The 19,358-nt window shown below is 42.4% G+C and overlaps 1 protein-coding gene across 1 annotated transcript in view; it reads right to left on the minus strand.

The window, feature by feature from the left end:
* Nucleotides 1-6,079, minus strand: part of LOC145343536 (uncharacterized) — a 96,688-nt gene extending 90,609 nt beyond the window's left edge. The window contains exons 1-2 of the mRNA XM_080189786.1: nt 6,018-6,079; nt 3,061-3,145 (exon numbers count right to left, since the gene is read on the minus strand). Of these exons, the coding sequence (XP_080045912.1) occupies nt 3,061-3,145; nt 6,018-6,079 (147 nt within the window). The remainder of the gene's footprint in view (nt 1-3,060; nt 3,146-6,017) is intronic.
* Between the last annotated feature and the right edge of the window lie 13,279 nt (nt 6,080-19,358).

Genomic DNA, 19,358 nt, shown 5'->3' on the forward strand with positions numbered 1-19,358 from the left:
TATATCCTGAGGCTGTGCCCTCTAGTCCTACTGTCCTTTCTGAGCAGGAAGAGTCTCTCCACCTCTATCCTATCCATCCCATTCAACATCTTATACATCTCAATGAGATCTCCCCTCATTCTTCTAAACTCTAACGAGGACAAGCCTAGTTTATTCAGCCTCTCCTCATAGTTCAACCCCCTCAACTCCAGAATCAGCCTAGTAAACTCCCTCTGCACTCCCTCCAAGGCCAAAATATCCTTGCGAAAGTGCGGCGACCAAAACTGCACACAGTACTCCAGCTGCGGCCTCACCAGTGCCCTGTACAGTTGCAGCAAGACCTCCCTACTTTTATATTCAAGCCCCCTCGCTATGAAGGCCAGCATCCCATTTGCCTTCCTGACCACCTGATGCACCTGCAGGCTGGGTTTTTGTGACTCGTGCACAAGGACCCCGAGGTCCCTCTGCACCGTCGCATGCTGCAGTTTTTCGCCACATAAGTAATAATCCTTCCTACCATTATTCCTACCAAAGTGGACAACCTCACATCTGCCAACATTAAATTCCATTTGCCAGTTCGTGGCCCATTCGCCCAGCCTGTCTAGATCCTTCTGCAGACTCTCCACACCCTCCGCACAATTTGCCGTTCCACCAATCTTGGTGTCATCAGCAAATTTCGACACCATACACTCGGTTCCCTCCTCCAGATCATCTATATAAATGGTAAATAGCTGAGGCCCCAGCACTGACCCCTGGGGCACTCCACTAGTCACCAACCGCTAATCCGAATAGCATCCATTGACCCCCCCTCTCTGCCTCCTATTTGACAGCCAATCCCCTATCCACGCTAACACCCTACCCCCAACTCCATGCCCCCTGACCTTCTGCAATAGCCTCTTGTGAGGCACCTTGTCAAACGCCTTCTGAAAATCAAGAAGCACCACATCCACCGGCTCTCCTCTATCCACCGCCCTAGACACATCCTCATAGAACTCCAATAAATTCGTCAGACACGACTTCCCCTTAACGAAACCGTGCTGCATCTGCTCTACCAAACAATTCTCCTCAAGATGCCTCGCTATTTTCTCCTTGATCACGGATTCTAACATTTTTCCTACAACAGACGTTAAACTAACCGGCCTATAATTTCCCGCCTTTTGCCTGCCACCCTTCTTAAACAACGGCATAACATTAGCCGTTTTCCAATCTTCTAGCACTTCCCCGGAATCCAGCGATGTTTGGAAAATAATCACCAAAGCATCCACTATCACCTCCGCCATTTCCTAGCAAATTGCACCTGTCCAGCATTCAGTACTTGATTACATATTAGGAAGATCTAAGTGATTGGGCCAGATACTCTAACCTCACCTGCAGTGAGAATTCTCCAGTCCTGCTGCAGTGGCAGAGATTTGGCTGAACCCCAGATTTTTCATTGTCACTGGCAGCAGCAGGGAATTCTGGTCATTGTCCTCCTTCCCCATAACCAACTCCATTCACTAGTTAAGAAGACCATCCTTTTTCCTGGCAACTGTCTGAGGTTCAGACAGACTGTTCGCAACCTTGATAGCACATTTGACACATATCGTGTCATCACGGAGTCCATCTACTTCCACTTCCATTGTACCACCTATTCCCTGCCTCAGCTCATCGGCTAATGAAACCTACATCTGTACCTTTCTTACCTCTAGATTTGACTTTCAAAAACTCTTGATCATCCTCCTATATTCCACTCTCTATAAATATGATGTCATTAAAATTTTTTGGACTTGTATCACATTCCATTCACCCATTGCCTCTGAGCTTGCTTGCTCCCCTTCTCTGTAACTTCTCCAGCCCAACAACCATCCGACATATCTGCACCCATTTAATTCTGGCCTCTTAAACAACTCAGTTGAATTTGTTCCACCATTAATGTTGTGCTTTCAGCTAACAAGGACCTTAACTTTGGAATTCCCTTCCTAAACCTTTCCACCTCTTTCCTCATTTACAACCCACCATTGAGTCCAAGCTTTTGGTCACCTGGCCTACTGTAGTTCAGTGTTAAATTTTGTTTTGTAACACTCCTGTGTAGTGCTTTGTGATGTTTTATGATATTAAAGATGCTATATAGATACAAGTTGTAGTTGTTAGAGTACAGTATGAAGCATTGGATACTACTCTGTAACAAGCATACTAAGGTTTCAGAGATGTTGGAAAACTAGGGTGTTGCTTGGTGGGAGGAAACGCAAATATGAAGAAGAAATGTTTAGATATCCGGAGCTTAATTTTTAAACAACATGGATTATAAAGCAATTGGATAGAAAAGTTAGAAATTGGAAAAAATGGTAAAAAGAAGTTGATTATCTATAGTAGTGGAGGGATCAATGCAAGCAACTATAGAGGCAAGATTAGATGAAAGAAATTTAGACCAGAGTACAGGAAAACACTCCTTCCAGAAAGTTGAGAGACATAGAGTCACTTCCAGCTGCTTTAGGCATAAACAATGTTAATGTTCTAGTTTAGATAGGAAGATGAAAAAAAACAATTAAACAGATATGTGAACAAGGTGAGTAAATGTGATTAGAATGAATTGTTTACATGGAAGGTTGGACTCAAAGGTCTAATTTTTGTGTTGCAATTTCTATTTCTATGTAACTTCCTCTCAAAGCTGAACTTTTAGCTACCTACCCCCCTTTTTAAAAACCTTGGTTTGCTTTCCTCTTATTGGATCTTCTTTCAAACCAATCTCCTGAACATAGATTTTGTTTATCTCATTGCTAATATGGCTCAGTGTAAAAATGAAGGATCTATGAGAAATAATGCTAGCAGTTTGATAAACTAAAAATTAGCTTTAAGTTGTGAAAATCCTTCAGTTAGCAGGCTGTAAAGTTCCATTGCTAATCAGAAGAAGCTTGCATGTAACAATCTGCTAGCAATGGAAAAACAACTGCCAGAAAAGATGTAGGCGTCCAAACTTCAAAGATTATGCTAATGTAAACAATTGAAAATTGAAGGTCACTATCACATGGATTATCAGATCAAAGCTATCATAAATCTACAATATCCTGAAATATACTGAATAAAAATGAAAGTAACACCTACACAATTACTCACTTTCATACCAACAGTAGAACAGCCTCCAAATATGAATGCTATGTTTCCAGCGACTGCCAATCCATGGCCATGCCTACAAACGATCAATTATAATTTTAAAAGGCACTTAGACAAGAACAAAACTCAAATTACAATGCAAATAGAGGGCAGAACTTAGTGACACTGTGGACTTGTTCAACTATTTTGTGAGTTTGCACTGCCCGCGGGAACATCCCTTACTAGAAATTGGGAAATGGGTATAAAGTCATGAACAGTGACTGGTAATTTCCCAATATACCTACTGGAAGGGATAATAGAAATCTTTGTATTAATTTTTAGCTCTTCATTATTAAGTTTCAATTAGAAGGCTGGCGATTTTAGTTTTTAGTTTCATTTCCAGTGAAAAGAAAAGCAAGGAGCAGAATGTATGACTGTGAAGAGCTCAACAGAGGCAAAACAGACTTTATTAGTCAATTGCATTGAGTCATGCAGTCATGAGAGAATTGATTGGGTAAAGGTGCCATCCTTTTGAGAAATCATAGCTTGTTTATCCAACTCCTCAGAGAACACCGTTGTGGCATAGAGTCAAGAGATAATTCAAGTGTTATGTCTCTGTAGCTGCCTTCAGTTAAGTTATTTGACTGACAACTCAGTCAAAATTAATACTTGATAACGTGAATGGGACAACTTCTGAATAAAACTGATGTTCGTTAAGCGAAAAATATAATGTGGCCATCATACAAATCCACACTGGAGAAAAAAAATATAAAAAGAGGGGTATTGAAGCAAATTGTTTAGGATCTAACAGGACCTGGTTTGCAGTTAACCCTTCAAGTTTGAAATCTGTAAAGCAGTGCGTTCTCCATTAACCTGAATTATCATTTGTATAATTTTTTTTAGCACTGGCCATCGTAAAAAAAAATTAAGTGCATTGGCTATGCTAAAATAATTTCAAATGTATGTATGAATATTATTAAGAGTAATTATGAGTGCATGCTTAATTTCACTTTTACCTAAGGAATTTCTTATCTAGTTGCAAGTCAGAACTTCCACAATAAAGTTCAACATCATTAACATAAAATTAGAAAATTACCAAAACTTTATTTGATCTTGTGGGCTTGTCATCATATCCAGATTAGATTAATGGAAATAAATCCTATTTTCTTTACAAGCTCTAGGGCCTAGAGTGAAACGACTTTGAATAGTTGCAATCTTGTCCACAGAGAGTAAAGATTATGTTACAAATATTAGATGATGGTGATGGTTATTGTGTGAAAGAGAAAGTTGACAGGCACACAACCTGCGGAAAATAATGATCTCCCTTTGAAGTTGAAGCTGAGTTGAGATACAGTTAGGATACATGTGGATGCAGAGAACTTTATGCTGCAACTCATTGTTGTCCACCATCCCACCACACCACACCCACTCTTAAATTGACAGCATTACTAGGTGACGTTCCCCTGAATTGACAGCTCTCAATCTGCATAAAACTAGGAATAAAGAAATTTAAATTACAAATGAGGCTGAGGAAGAATCATAGAATTCCTACAAGTGCAGAAGGAGGCCATTCAGTCAGCACCAACTCCAACAGAGCATCCTATCCAAGCTCTATTCCCATAACCCCATGTATTTAGCTGACTAAGTCCCTTAACTTATATATCTTGGGACACTAAGGGACAATTTAACATGGCTAATCAACCTAATCTGCACAAGTTTGGACTTTGAAGAGTTATGATTGCTTCAGTACTGTCGTAAAATCCACAATAACAATTCTGTTAAAGTCAACACAGTTTCACCATAAAGAATACATCAACAATGGAAATTGAAGTTTTTGTTTTAATTTAAACTTACAGATATCTAACAAACTAAAATAAACTACTTTATGGTTACTAATTAATTTATGGATGTGCATTTGTTTCTGATTTTAAATATTGGTAGTTTCTATTGCACAAAATCCCTCTGGGTGGCAGAGATCCTATTTAAAGGCCAATATTTAATGTTAAACAAGGTTATGGTGGATAGAGGTCATTCATTAACTCTGCAGTAGCAGGAGCTGCGAAATTTAGTCCTTGTGTGCCAACCAAGTCTACTTCCCTTCGTCCTAAATTATCGTAAGTCTTGCAGTTTAGCTATAAATATAAAACCATGGCATTAAATAAAAAATAAGGGCAAATGTCTGACTATAAAATGGGAACTAAATTAATGTTTCATGTCAGGGTATAATTACTCCACACCCCTCTAACCTTTCATCTGAAAATCATTGGATCCTGGATTTTTTCAAAGTCATGGAGACTCAGTGGCCTGATTTATGTACAGCTTGGGTAGGAATTTACAGCTGACTGAGAACACCGCTGTCATCTAGAACTCTTTTTATCTTTCTCTATTCAATGGACCTAACTGCATTGTGGTCACCAGGGATGGTGGTGCAGACAAGTAGGGGTAGGAGGTATTGGGGTCAAAGAGGCCAAGGCAACAGTGGCCAGACTTTTTGTGGTGAGGAAAACCCACTGTTAAAGGGAGGCTGTTGATGGAGCCGACGGTACCCCTCGCCGCCCCTTATTAAAGAAAAAAAAATGTTTTCACACAGTAAATGATTGAATACACTGCCTTAGCGTATAGTGGAGGCAGATTCAATTTAGGCATTCGAAAGAGGAAGAATATGCAGAGTTAGGGGAGAATGTCCCCCTTCTGCACTGTAATAATTCTATGCACCTCCTGCACGAGTATCCTGTGATTTCAGTCTCGGGAACCAATTTTGGAGTGTTACTATAATACAGTCGGTTAATATTATACCGTGTAGGTATTGAAAACATGCATAAATGCACATCAAACCTATTCCATTTAAAAGATTATTTATTATCCCAAGCTGCAAAACGAATAGAAATCTGATAACGATTATATTTATTTGGGTGTTCTTAGACAAGCTTTTTCCTCCAAACTGCTGATTTTTATTCTGTGCAATTTACCTGGGACACGGAGGTTCTCCTCTGACTTCTTTCTTAATCCAGTGTCCACTTGCCAGGGCCATTCCGTCTTACCTGCTGCAAACAGTTTACGTCAAATCCATTCTGCAGTGTAAACAATGAAGTGTATGTTCATAAGTATAAGTGGTATATACCTCAGATCAACAAGGTAAAGATAGTCACGCTGCAAGCGCGGCAGTTTATTCCAGTTACGCCACCGTTAACCCTAACACATGATAACTTATAACCCTGCGTTTACTCCCTTCACTGGACAGTTAATATTGCTGCTGCACCCACGCCAGATATAACCGCGTTTTCTTCTGACGCTGACTCAATGTAACTGCAGACTTTCACATTGTCCAGGTGCAGTTGCTATGCTACCTGCTCACTTGTTAACGACTGCCAATGGAACAGTGTTTCCGGGGTAATTTGAAATCCATAGAAACACAAGATAACAGCAATCCTGGACCAACCAACACTGACACGGTAAAAAGTAATAGCCACGAAACTCTCCATTTACAGCACTGCTAAAGCTGCATAATTTGTATCCGGTTGATTAACAATTGTAAGTCTAAATGCATATCGTGAATGGCTGATGGCTTAGGTGGAACGGAAAGTTATATCTTGCGCAATAGCGGTTTTAATAGTGGAACGAAAGCACGGGGATAACCTGAGATGACTTTTTCCATTTGAACTCTAAATTAAAATGTCTCATTGCTGTGTGTTTGGTGGCTGTAAAGACAGATCAGAATTACATATAATATCCCACGCTTTGAAACTGGGATTTTAAGGGCTCACTAACATTTTAAAAATAGTTAGTAATGAGAGCTCACATGGTGATGATATACTTTGAAGTCAAATCCTGAGTATATCTATCCATCATATATAATCTTGACCAGATATTTCAAAACATATTTTCACATTCTAAAATCTGTACTTGCTTCTCATATTGTATAACAAGGTACAGCTGCTAAATATAATACGAATTTTAACTATGTATTATTTATTCATGAAATTCATTTACTCCAAGTAACATGAGCTGAGTTTGCCAATTAAAAACTGAAATGGCTTTGGCCTCCAGATCCTGCTCTAACTTTAGCTGGGAAACCTCTATTTCAGATCCTGCTAAAGACCAGTAAACTGGTTGCTTCAGTATACTCTACATGTTCCTAAAAGGGGAATGTCATACAATGAACTTTCAGTCAATACTTTTAAATATTGGACACAAGCAAGTTAAGATGGCTGTCATAAATCATGTGATTTTTGGCATTTAGGTTATAAAGAGTATCAAGTCTCTGGTGAATACATAATTAAATATAGACATAGGCAAAGGTACCTCACAGCCATTTATGGAATTCATACACTTTATTGTTTAAGGATGGGCCAACACCTAAAGACTATGGAGTTTCCAGGCTCTTTGTCTTCATGTTTCACACTGGACAAAAAGATGGCAATTCAATTGCAGCTATCAACTTTGTTTGCATTGTAACTCAATGCCCTTCCCCATCCAAATTAGGTTAGGTGGGCCTCAGAAATGTTAACTCAATGGTCATGTGATCAAACCTGCTTTCAGGAACAGGTTACTACTCCAGGATATCCATCAGAACCATCAGTCACCAGTCAGTCTAAGAACAGATTCTGAAAGTAGCTACAAGTCATCAGCCAAGGTACTTAACTTGATCCAGATTCAACATTCACTCGAGAACAAACCTCCTAGATATTCAACTATAAGAAATTTCACAACCTGCTATGAACGTTTCGCTTTGCAAGACCATTACTTGAATGTTAAATCATCAAATCCATTCAAGAAACCACAGATCTGCCATGTTAGAGACCAGAAATTATAAATCAGAGACTGGATTAGCTGTGACTGTAAAAGTATGCTATCTTTATCTATATCCAATCTATGTGTGTGTGTTTCTCTGTGCGTGAGACCAAGTGTGTGAAGTTGTGTTAACTCAGGGTAAGTGTGTGAGAATAATAACCTTCTTTATTTTAGACTCAGAAAAGCTTGCTGCTGAATTATTAATTCAGATTAAGGAGAGACACACTACTTTCCATACAAAACATTAGGGGGGGGGGGGGCGGTGGAATCCTCCCAGCTCGCTGCATTACTCTAGCCATGAGACATAATCAGAGGACATGTAGCAGGTTTCCCACTGGATGCCACAGCCTCTGCGGGACTCCGGCTGCTGGGACTGAAGTCTCTGGGCCCACTAGCCTCTCCTTGTCCCTGCCAAGTGTATTTCACTCCAGTGGGGTTCACAACAGCTCCCCACTAACAGGGAGTTAGCGACCTGACCCCAATGGAATGGGGGGGGGGTGCATGGAGGCCTCCCAGAGAATTGGGGGCAGGGGGGTGCTCCCTGGGCATTGCCAGTTTGACAGTGCCCAGGAAGCATCTTGGCACTGCAGGGGATGGCTGGGGGATGGTGTCAGGATTGTGGATTCGGCACTTAGATTTTTTTGAGAGAATTCCATTCACAGACTATGGACAGCAAGATGACAAATATATTGTGTGAGACAAATGTTTGGGCTCTTCAAACTAGAGATTTGTACGCTGTCTACAAACAAAAGTTCAAATTTTCCTAATATTTTATAATTAATTGTGCATTTTTGCATGTTTTTCAATTTCTGTGTAATGTCGCCTAATTTGAACTGAATCCTAGCAGTTGCAGAGTTAAAGTGATTGAAGACTATTGTGGAGGTCAGCATTATTGAATCAACAATTGTTATAATTTAACAGCTTGACTCAATGATATAACTGATGCCTCTAAGTCAGGACATTATATGTTCAAGTCCCATTCTAGAACTTCAGGCTGGCATTTGTGCAGTCATGTGGATGCCATGCATTGTCAACTGCACTGTGTTTTGAATGGTGTCAAACTGAGATCCCATGGGCATAATCAGGTGAGTGAAAGGGATCTGTTTGAAGAAGATCGTTGTGTTATTCTCTCTCAATACAAACGTAACAAACACAATGACAATGATTGGTAAATTAAATGAGGGGTTCTTTACTGAAGAATAATAGGATTCCAGGAGAGCTGTTCATACATGTGTTACTGGCTAATTGACATTGCTCCATTTAATATATCACGTTAACTTGTATCACTTCCTGCAATAATATAAACCAAACCATTTACATGTTCAGCAGCATGTTAAACTATGTGCAATATAAAGCAAAATCACAAGATCCCCCTTTCCTTAAATAGAAAAAAATGTTAAGTTAGTATCTCTGAAACATATGCAAGAACTCTACCACCTCGCTCGCTATGGAATCGGAGCTGGCGAGGAGTGAACAACAGAAATGTCTGTTGACTTAGGGCAGGAATTTCTGGTCTTGGTCAAACAAGGCCATAAAATCCCACCTGTCCATATAGATGGTCTGCTGACTCAGTATGATCTGCTAACAATGAAACTTTGCTGAGATCTGGAATTGTCAACTTTTTTCTCTTGGCTCATAGGTATACTGATAATTATCTTGCATCTGAGTGTTGTATGTGTCATCTCCCTTAACTCCACGCTCAGAACTGGATTATGTACATGTTCTTGATGCCACAGGAATGTTAGGAATAGTGATGTTGCACAACTCTCTGAACTCTATTTATTCCTTCTCAACATTGCTCTTTCAGAGAGTTGGTGCAGACTTGATGGGCCAAATGGACTCCTTCTGCACTGTATTGTTCTATGGTTAAGTCATCACCTCTGACAGTAAGCAAGTTAATGGTTATTGTTGACCTTGGCTCTGCCTGAATATGGACGGAGTGGCCTTTGTGTTGAATTGGCTGATGCATCACACATCTTCACAGCTCATTCTATATCATTATTGAACCCTGGCCAGTAGCCTGTCTCACGTTCAAGTCATCTTGTTCCTTCAATGCTAATGTGACCCTGTTGTAACAGGACACATATATCTTGACAAAGCTTTTCAGATATCAGTCCTTGTCCGCTCTTGAAAATTACTCTGTTTGAAATGCCAATTTCATCATGAAATGGTCACAAAGTACTGAAGTCTGTGGGAAACTCTTGTACTGGAACTGGCCATTTACAGAGGATGATCTCTTATAATACTCTGAGGACAGGATCCCTGGAAGTCTCTGCTCAGCTTTTCAAGTTTGTCTTATCCACTTGCACTGGATCAATACTGTACATATTTCATTTTTTCACCTCTATTTCATTCACTTGTTTCTAGTGGTTTGTGATCAGTCTCAACAACAAAGTGTTTGCCAAATACATATGAATGGAATCTGGTGAAATCAAGCACAAATACAAATGTTTCTTGTTTAATGTTTGAATAGTTTGTCTGAGCAGATGTCAAGTTTTTGAAACCAAATGCAACTAGTTTGCATCCTGCAACAGACGTGCCCTGAGAGCTGCTTAAGGAACTTCTATTATGAGCAGACATGGGGGCTACCAAGGAAAAGCATAATGAGCATCTCCACATTCTAATGGAGATAGCTAGAAGAGTAGGACTCAGCTTTCATAGTAAAAGATGTGTAATTAATGTGAGTCATATTCATTTCTTCATTTCAATTTAGTCTGACAGAGGAATACAACCATAGAGTCATAGAGCTTTACAGATGAAAACAGGTCCTTCAGCCCACCTTGTCCATGCTGCCCAGTTTTTCCCATTAAACTAGTCTCAAATGCCAGCGTTTGGCCTGTATCGTCTATATTAATCTTACCCATGTAACTGTCTAATACTAAAATATAGCCCCCATGTCTGCTCTGTCATCTTCAATACAGGCAAAGCCAGGATCACTCTTGCTAATGTGATTCATTTGCTGTTGAAACAGGCCCTGACTCATTGACAGGTAACTGTAGAAAGCAATACCTCTCAACAGTGCTTTAAATGTCATTAGTTCCTGTGAATCTTTGGACAGTTGCACTGGCCAACACCCATGCTTTGCCTCTAACTCTAAAAAGAGCTTGGGTTTAGCCAAGTCCTCCAGAGTAGGCATCTTGAAGAGATGCCTCTAGAGTGCTCCCGTTAATATCTGGGATTTAAGCATACTCTAATGCAGGCTTGTCCAGTTAGCGGTTAAGACCCTCTTCGTTGCCAGTGAAACCACCGTTCAAAACCTGGGAAGACAAGTTGGTAAGTTTAAAATGCAGGTTAGTGAAATTCAAGATTTTGCAAGGTGCTGATTGTCCAACACAAGCCATCCCTTTCCTGTGTTTGCAGCCGATATGTTCCTATCAGCAGCAAATGAGGGAGAGAGAGTCTTTGATTGGAGGAACTGTGAATGTCAATGATGCTGAATGTGCAGAGGGCTGCCAGCCCAAGAGAAGCACAGGTGTGTTGAGGCTGGAATGAAGGTAAAGCAGGGCTGGAGCTCAGCGAGGGCAAAGTTTTGAAAATCCTGGGGAGGAGATAGTGCCATGGTGCATATGAGGGACTGAGAGAAGGAGAATGAGTGTGTGTAGGAGTGAGGGAGAGAGTGGAGTGTGTGTGGGGGACTGAGTGAATAGTGTGTGTTTGTGGGACTGAAAGAGTGAATGTGTATAGGAGTGAGGTTGAATATGTGTGTGAGAATGAATATGTGTGTGTGTGCGTGCGTGCATGCATGTGAGGGTGAACTATGGGAGTGAGAGAGTGAGTTTGTGTGGTAGTGAAAGTGACTGTGGGACGTCTCGTGTGTGTGAATGTGAGTGAGTACATGCACATGTTTGGAAGTGAAAAAGTTGTGTGTTTGTAGGAGTGAAAATGCGAGCGTGTGTGTATGTGGGGGTGAGTGTGGATGCATGTGTGTGTGGAGACTGTGGGGGTGAGAGAGTGAATGTGTGTGACTGAGTGAGTGAGTATAGAGGGACACATGCAAGAAGGGAAGGGGTTGAAGAGTAGGAGCTCCATTGAGGGGAAGGTTGTACACAAACACATGACTGGAGGTCAGGAGGCAAGGGGAGGTAGCGATGGGAATGCAACAGCCACCTCACTGGAATGCTAATTCTAAGATGAGGACGTAGCCACAGCTGAGGCAAGTTAGCTGATCGGTTGCATGCTGGGAATCAGTTAACTGTAGCAGTGATGCCCATTCAAACAACACTGATCCCTCAAAGTGACAATGATTGTTCCTCCAGTTTCAAGCCCTCATGTGCAGCTTTCAGATTCACCAGAGTATTCTGCAACTGCAGAATTATTGGGATACTGAACAAGCTCGAGAGGACCCTCTTTGAAATGTGGCCCTGCAATATTCACTGAGTATAATAAGCCTTAATTATTATAATATGCACACTGAATATTCACCCTCATGGTTAGGCCAAACTGTTCAGGCTTAGAGTGCAGTTCATGATGATCTCAGCATCTCAGTTGAAAGCAGAACATTCAGTCACCTGGCCAAAGCTATCAGCAGTCAGTCATGTGAGTTGAGATGAGTGCAAAACATGGTGAACATTCATGCTCACCCCACAATGGGCATCATATTGGGGGCCAGCACTTTCTGACATGCACCAAGAGGTCTTGAGACCATAGTTACAGACAATTCCTTGACAAAGTGGACCTTTACAAACAAACGCTGACTCTTGGGTAGAGACCAATAGGAAGATAGAGTCTAGTGTTGTCACTGTCTCCATTATTGCTTACAGGCAGGAGAACATAGATCATAGAACAGTACAGGCCCCTTAGCCCTTGATGTTGTGCCGAGCTATGTCCAAACCCAAGATCAAGCTATCCCAGGTGGGTAATTAGATGCACTTAGGACTCTGCTGTACAAGTCTCCTCCATCATGGACCAGCATGAACACCATCATTGCTGCTCCTCTAATTTCAGCTAATGACTTCCAGGTGACAGTGATTGTTGAATACCATGCTCACATTGCCCTTATGCTTTGAAGGATAAGCATGCTTCCGTCCTGAGATGAGGTGCTATCTTGAGGAGGGTGACCCAACTTCAGATATCAAAAAGTGCTGCCTCCTCATACATCCATCCCAGCATCACAACTGCACCCTACAAGGCACAAGATACTTACATGATCATCAGTGTGATAGTGGCTGCATCTCCTCAATCTGGCAAGGTTCCTCAAGTCTCACAACACCAGATTAAAGCCCAACAGGTTTATTTGATAGTAAACGCCACAAGCTTTCGGAACACACTGTTCCTTCATCTCCTGACAAAGGAATAGCGTGTTACAAAAACTTGTGGCATTTACTATCAAATGAATTTGTTGGACTTTAACCTGGTGTTGTGAGACTTCTTACTGTGTTTACCCCAGTCCAACGCCGGCATCTCCACATCAAGGTTCCTCAAGGAGATTCTTGATCAAGTCAGCCACGCACAATGTGTTACATTGATGGTGAATCTGAAACATGACACTTGGGACAAGGCAGTTGATGAAATTCCATTGATGTGAGTGCACTTACAGAGGACTTTGTCAGCTGCAGGACACTTCCCAAATTAACATTCCCACCTTGTAGTTTCAATTTGTGTTCCTGAGGCTGGAGGCTGGACACCTGACAACAAGGAGGCCAGGTAATTGCCTCCATGACATTGAGATGTCTCCTCGCACACACAACCAGTGTGTCTCCCTGGACAGCCCTCGCCATAGTGAAGTTTAACATGCACAGACAACATGAAGCCTCAAGGGCACATGTTTTTGCTTATGATGAGCCCTGTTCTGGGTCATCAAATTCTCAATCCTATCCCATTGCTCCTCTGCACATTGCCAGAAGCAAGGATGTGTAATTTGACAGCATGTCTAAAGGCTATTGGGCCCTCCAGAGATCGCCAATTGGAAGTTCCATCAGTAACCTTTTGGAGTGTCAAGGCAATGGGACACACATCGCAGTATACTTCATGATGAAATCCTTTTCCCCAGTATAGTCAAAATTACAGAATGAGAGATATTTGCTTGAATGTTTCAGCACCTGTACACAGATGTGCCATTGCTTCTTCACATTGAGGTGGCAAGGTGCTCCTAGGTTTTGCTGAGATCAGCATATTGGCTCTGGGAATGTCAGATATCTGTCTGGCTGAGGGAAGTGCACATAATTTCTGGTAATAGGCTCATATTATTGAAATCCTGCTGAGGGATAGCGGGTAGGTGAAGTTGGCTGGAATTTGAGCCTTTTGCACGAGTGATACATCTTTCCTTAAACACCATACTTTCCCTGCTCAACAATGTAGACAGGATAGGGAACACCGCAATCATGCAGAGCCAAGAATGCACATAATGGGACCAGCAACATATGAAAACAGGGTTTTTGTGAGAACCATAGTTTTAAGAGTAGGCATTACTGATCTGGAGAGTGACGTTGATACAGAACACTCACTGTAGTCAGATAGTGAGATACTGCAGAGAAGAGAGGCATAGGGTAGAGACAATTCATATGGGTGTATGCAGGAACCAGTGTTTAACACATGACTGACATTAGCATAGCTCATCATAAGGCAGCACAGACAAGAGGAGACATGAGACGATTGTGAGTCTATTTACATTTATGAACATTATTTACATATGTGTAACACCCGTGCCGATGTTGTGCAACCATATCTGTTTCACTTTCTTTACCCTGCTGCTACATCTTGGTGCTTCCTAAACGTCCATACTAGATCCATAAATGGAGGTGAAGGCAGCCTGTTCTGGCTGGGTGGCCAATAGGAACAGCAACAATGAGGACAACAGTGACAACAAGAGTTGAGCATGCTGGGAATTTTGGTCAAGTTATAATTAAACACTGATGCAGGTCAGAATGGCTGCAGTGAGTCATGAACTATCTTATGAAATGTGACTAGCTGCAATTTTGTTTTGTCTGGGTGTGCAACTGCCTTATATGACAGCATGGGATTACCATTATCTCCAAGTTTCCCACAAAGTCACATACCGTCCTAACTCAGTGATATGTTGTTGTTTCTTCAAAATTCCTGGGTCAAAATCCTGGAACACCTTACGTAACTGCACTATGGTAGTACCTTTCCCACAGCTACTGCTATGGTTCAAGAAGATGACACCAAGATTGGGGGAACAGCAAATTGTGCGGAGGGTGTGGAGAGTCTGCAGAAGGATCTAGATAGGCTGGGCGAATGGGTCAGGAAATGGCAAATGGGATTTAATGTTGGCAAGTGTGAGGTGGTCCACTTTGGTAGGAAGAATGGTAGGAAGGACTATTACTTACGGGGTGAAAAACTGCAGCAGGCGACGGTGCAGAGGGACCTCGGGGTCCTTGTGCATGAGTCACAAAAACCCAGCTTGCAGGTGCAGCAGGTGGTCAGGAAGGCGAATGGGATGCTGGCCTTCATAGTGAGGGGGATTGAATATAAAAGTAGGGAGGTCTTGCTGCAGCTATATAGGGCATTGGTGAGGCCACAGCTGGAGTACTGTGTGCAGTTTTGGGCGCCGCACCTGCGCAAAGATATTTTGGCCTTGGAGGGAGTGCAGAGGAGGTTTACTAAGCTGATACCGGAGTTGAGGGGGTTGAGCTATGAGGAGAGGCTGAATAAACTGGGCTTGTACTCATTAGAGTTTAGAAGAATGAGGGGAGATCTCATTGAGACGTATAAGATGATGAATGGGATGGATAGGATAGAGGTGGAGAGACTCTTCCCGCTCAAAAAAGACAGTAGGACTAGGGGGCACAGCCTCAAGATAAAAGGGGGGCGGTTTAGAACGGAGTTGAGGAGGAACTTCTTCACTCAAAGGGTGGTGAATCTCTGGAATTCTCTGCCCGTTGAAGTGGCGGAGGCTGCCTCGCTAAATATTTTTAAGACGCGGGTTGATGGGTTTTTGATAAGAGAGGGGATTAAGGGTTATGGGGAGAGGGCGGGAATGTGGAACTGAGCAGCGACAGATCAGCCGTGATCTTATTGAATGGCGGGGCAGGCTCGAAGGGCTAGATGGCCTACTCCTGCTCCTATTTCTTATGTTCTTATTCCAATTCAGTCTCACTGGGAATATTTAATAAATGGTATCTTGGCTAGTGAGGCTCCATATCTTGAATGATTTATAAAAAAAGCCATGTTTCTTTAAAGACAATCAGCGTGTGTGATTATGTGTTGACATCTGGCACATTGTTGTGGTTTTATCTGTGCAATGTAACAGTTATCAGTTAATGGCGGCACGCAATGAACGTGTAAATTTAGTGATAATCTGCTCAAAGGGCTGGTCCTCTTTTCCTTTCTCCACACCTCACAGCTGTGTTTCCCCTTGCCTGTAAGGGTCTCCATTTTCAACTTCAATTAGGAGAGGAAATAATACATATTGCCATATGTGCTGAAAAGAAATATAAATTCTCTTTCCCTAAGCTCCTTTCCCACTCTGTATATGACTAATGCTATAAAAAGCTCTGACGAAGGGTCATCTTCACTCAAAACAAGTGAGAAGGATGCCATTCAGCCCTTCGAGTCTGCACCAATTTTTTGGAAAAGCATCTTACCCAAGCCCACCCCGTAACCCCACACACCTTTGAACACTTAGGGGCAATTCAGAAACGCTACTCATGGCATGAATCAATTCCAGCTTCCCGTACTGCCTGCATCCACTACAATTCGCCCAGCATCACAACAGGTCTAAAGCAGATGCCATCTTCCTGGCCCTACACTCAACTCTGGAACACCTAGTTAACAAAGACACCTATATCAGACTCTTATTTGACTACAGTTCAGCCTTCAACACCATTATTCCTACAGAACTCATCTCCAAACTCTGTGGCCTGGGCCCGTTCCTCCTCTACGATTGGATCCTGAACTTCCTAACAGACCGCAATCAGTAAGGATAGGTAACAACACCCGCTCCACGATTATCCTCAACACCGGTGCCCCACAAGGCTGTGTTCTCAGCTCCCTACTATACTCCACATACACCTATGACTGCACAGCCAAATTCTTCTCCAACTCAAATTTCAAGTTTGCTGACGACGCCATCATAGTGGATCGGATATAAAACAATTACAAGACAGAGTATAGGAATGAGATAGAGTATTTGGTGAACCAGTGCGATGACAGTAATCTCTCCCTCAATGTCAACAAAAGAAGAAGATTGTCATTGATTTCAGGAAGCATGGAACATGCCCTGTCTACATCAACAGGGATAAAGTAGAAATGATAGAGAGCTTCAAGTTTTTAGGTGTCCAGATCACCAATACCTGTCCTAGTCCCCCCATGCCGACACTATAATTAAGAAAGCCCACCAGCGCCTCTACTTTCTCAGAAGACTAAGGAAATTTGGCATGTCAGTTACAACTCTCACCAACTTTTACAGATGCACTATAGAAAGCATTCTTTCTGGTTATGTCGCACATGGTATGGCTCCTGCTCTGCCCAAGACTGCAAGAAACTACAAAAGTTCATGAATGTAGCCCAATCCATCACGCAAACCAGCCTCCCATCTGTTGACTCGTCTACACTTCCTGCTGCCTCGGCAAAGCAGCCAGCATAATTAAGGTCCCCCACACACCCTGGACATGTTCTCTTCCAGCTTTTTTTAAATTCATTTGTGAGACATGGCGTTGCTGGCTGGCTAGCAGTTATTGCCCATCCCTGGTTGCCCTCGAGAAGATGGTGATGAGCTGTTTTCTTGAATCACTGCAGTCCATATTCTGTGGGTTGACCCACAATGCCGTTAGGAAGGGAATTCCAGGATTTTGACACGGCGACTGTGAAGCCATGATGATATATTTCCAAGTCAGGATAGTCAGTGGCTTAGAGGGGAACTGGCAGATGCTGATGTTTCCATTTATCTGCTGCCCTTGTCCTTCTAGATGGAAGTGGCTGTGGGTTTGGAAAGTGCTGTCTAAGGATCTTTGGTGAATTACTGCAGTGCATCTTGTAGATAGTACACACTGCTGTTACTGAGCATCAGTGGTGAAGGAATTGAATGTTTGTAGATGTGATGCCAAACAAGCGGCTGCTTTGTCCTGGATGGTGTTCAAGCTTCTTGAGTGTTGTTGGAACTGCACCCATCCGGGCAACTGTTAGTATTCCAGCACACTCCTGACTTGTGCCTTGTAGATGGTGGATAGGCTTTGGGGAGTCAGGAGGTGAGTTACTCGTCACAGTATTCCTAGCCTCTGACCTGCTGTTGTAGCCACTCTGTTAATGTGGTGAGTCCAGTTAAGTTTCTGGTCAATGGTAACACCAAGGATGTTGACAATGGGGGATTCAGTGATGGTTACACCATTGAATGCTAAGGGGGCAGTGGTTAGAGTGTCTCTTATTGGTGATGGTCATTGCCTGGCATTTGTGTGCTGTGAATGTTACTTGTCATTTGTCATTCCAAGCTTGGATGTTATCCAGATCTTGTTGCATTTGAACATGGACTGCTTCAGTATCTGAGGAATCGTGAATGGTGCTGGACCTTGTGCAATCATGGTGAACATCTCCACTTTTGACCTTATAGAACATAGAGCACAGAGAAACTACAGCACAAACAGGTCCTTCGGCCCACAAATTGCACCAATGATATCCATATCTACTAGGCTTACCTATAACCCTCAATTCTATTAAGTTCTAAGGTGAGAGGATATAACATTTTATAACAGAGGGAAGGTCATTGATGAAGCAGCTGAAGATTGTTGGGCCTAGGACAATACCCTGAGGGATTCTTGCAAAGATGTCCTGGTGCTGAGATGACTGACCCTCCACCTCCACAACCACAATCATCTTTCTATGTACCAGGTATGACTCCAACTTGTGGAGGGTTTTTCCCTTGATACCCATTGATTCCAGTTTTGCTAAGGCTCCTGGATGCCACACTTGGTCAGCCTTGATGTCAAGAGCTGTCACTTTTGCCTCACCTCTGGAATTCAGCTGTCTTGTCCATGTTTGAACCAAGGCTGTAATAAGGTCAGGAACTGAGTGACCCTGGCAAAACCCAAACCGGGCATCACTAAGCAGGTTATTGCTGAGCAGGTGCTGCTTGATAGCACTGTTGATGATTCCTTCCATCACTTTACTGATAATTGAGTAGACTGAGGCGGCAGTAATTGGCCAGGTTGGATTTGTCCTACTTTTTGTGTACAGGACATATCTGGGCAATTTTCCATATTGTTGGGTAAATGACAATGTTATAACTGTACTGGAAGAGCTTGGCTAGGGGAGCAGCCAGTTCTGGAGCACGGATCTTCAGTGCTATTGCCAGAATGTTTTCAGGGCCCACTGCCTCCAACTGTTTCTTGACTTCACATGGAGTGAATTGAATTGGCAGGAGATTGGTATCTGAGATGCTGGGGACTACTGGAAGAGGCTGAGATGGACCATCTACTTGGCATTCTGGTCAATTGTTGCGAATACTTATCTTTTGCACTGATGTGCTGAGCTCCTCCATCATTTAGGATGGGGATATTTGTACAGCCTCCTCCTCCAATGAGTTAATTGTCCACCACCATTCACCACTGGATATGGAATGGTGGTGA

This window comes from Carcharhinus amblyrhynchos, chromosome 5 (genome assembly GCF_965287045.1).
Source record: "Carcharhinus amblyrhynchos chromosome 5, sCarAmb.v2.hapA, whole genome shotgun sequence".
In the NCBI taxonomy this organism is placed as follows: Eukaryota; Metazoa; Chordata; class Chondrichthyes; order Carcharhiniformes; family Carcharhinidae; genus Carcharhinus; species Carcharhinus amblyrhynchos.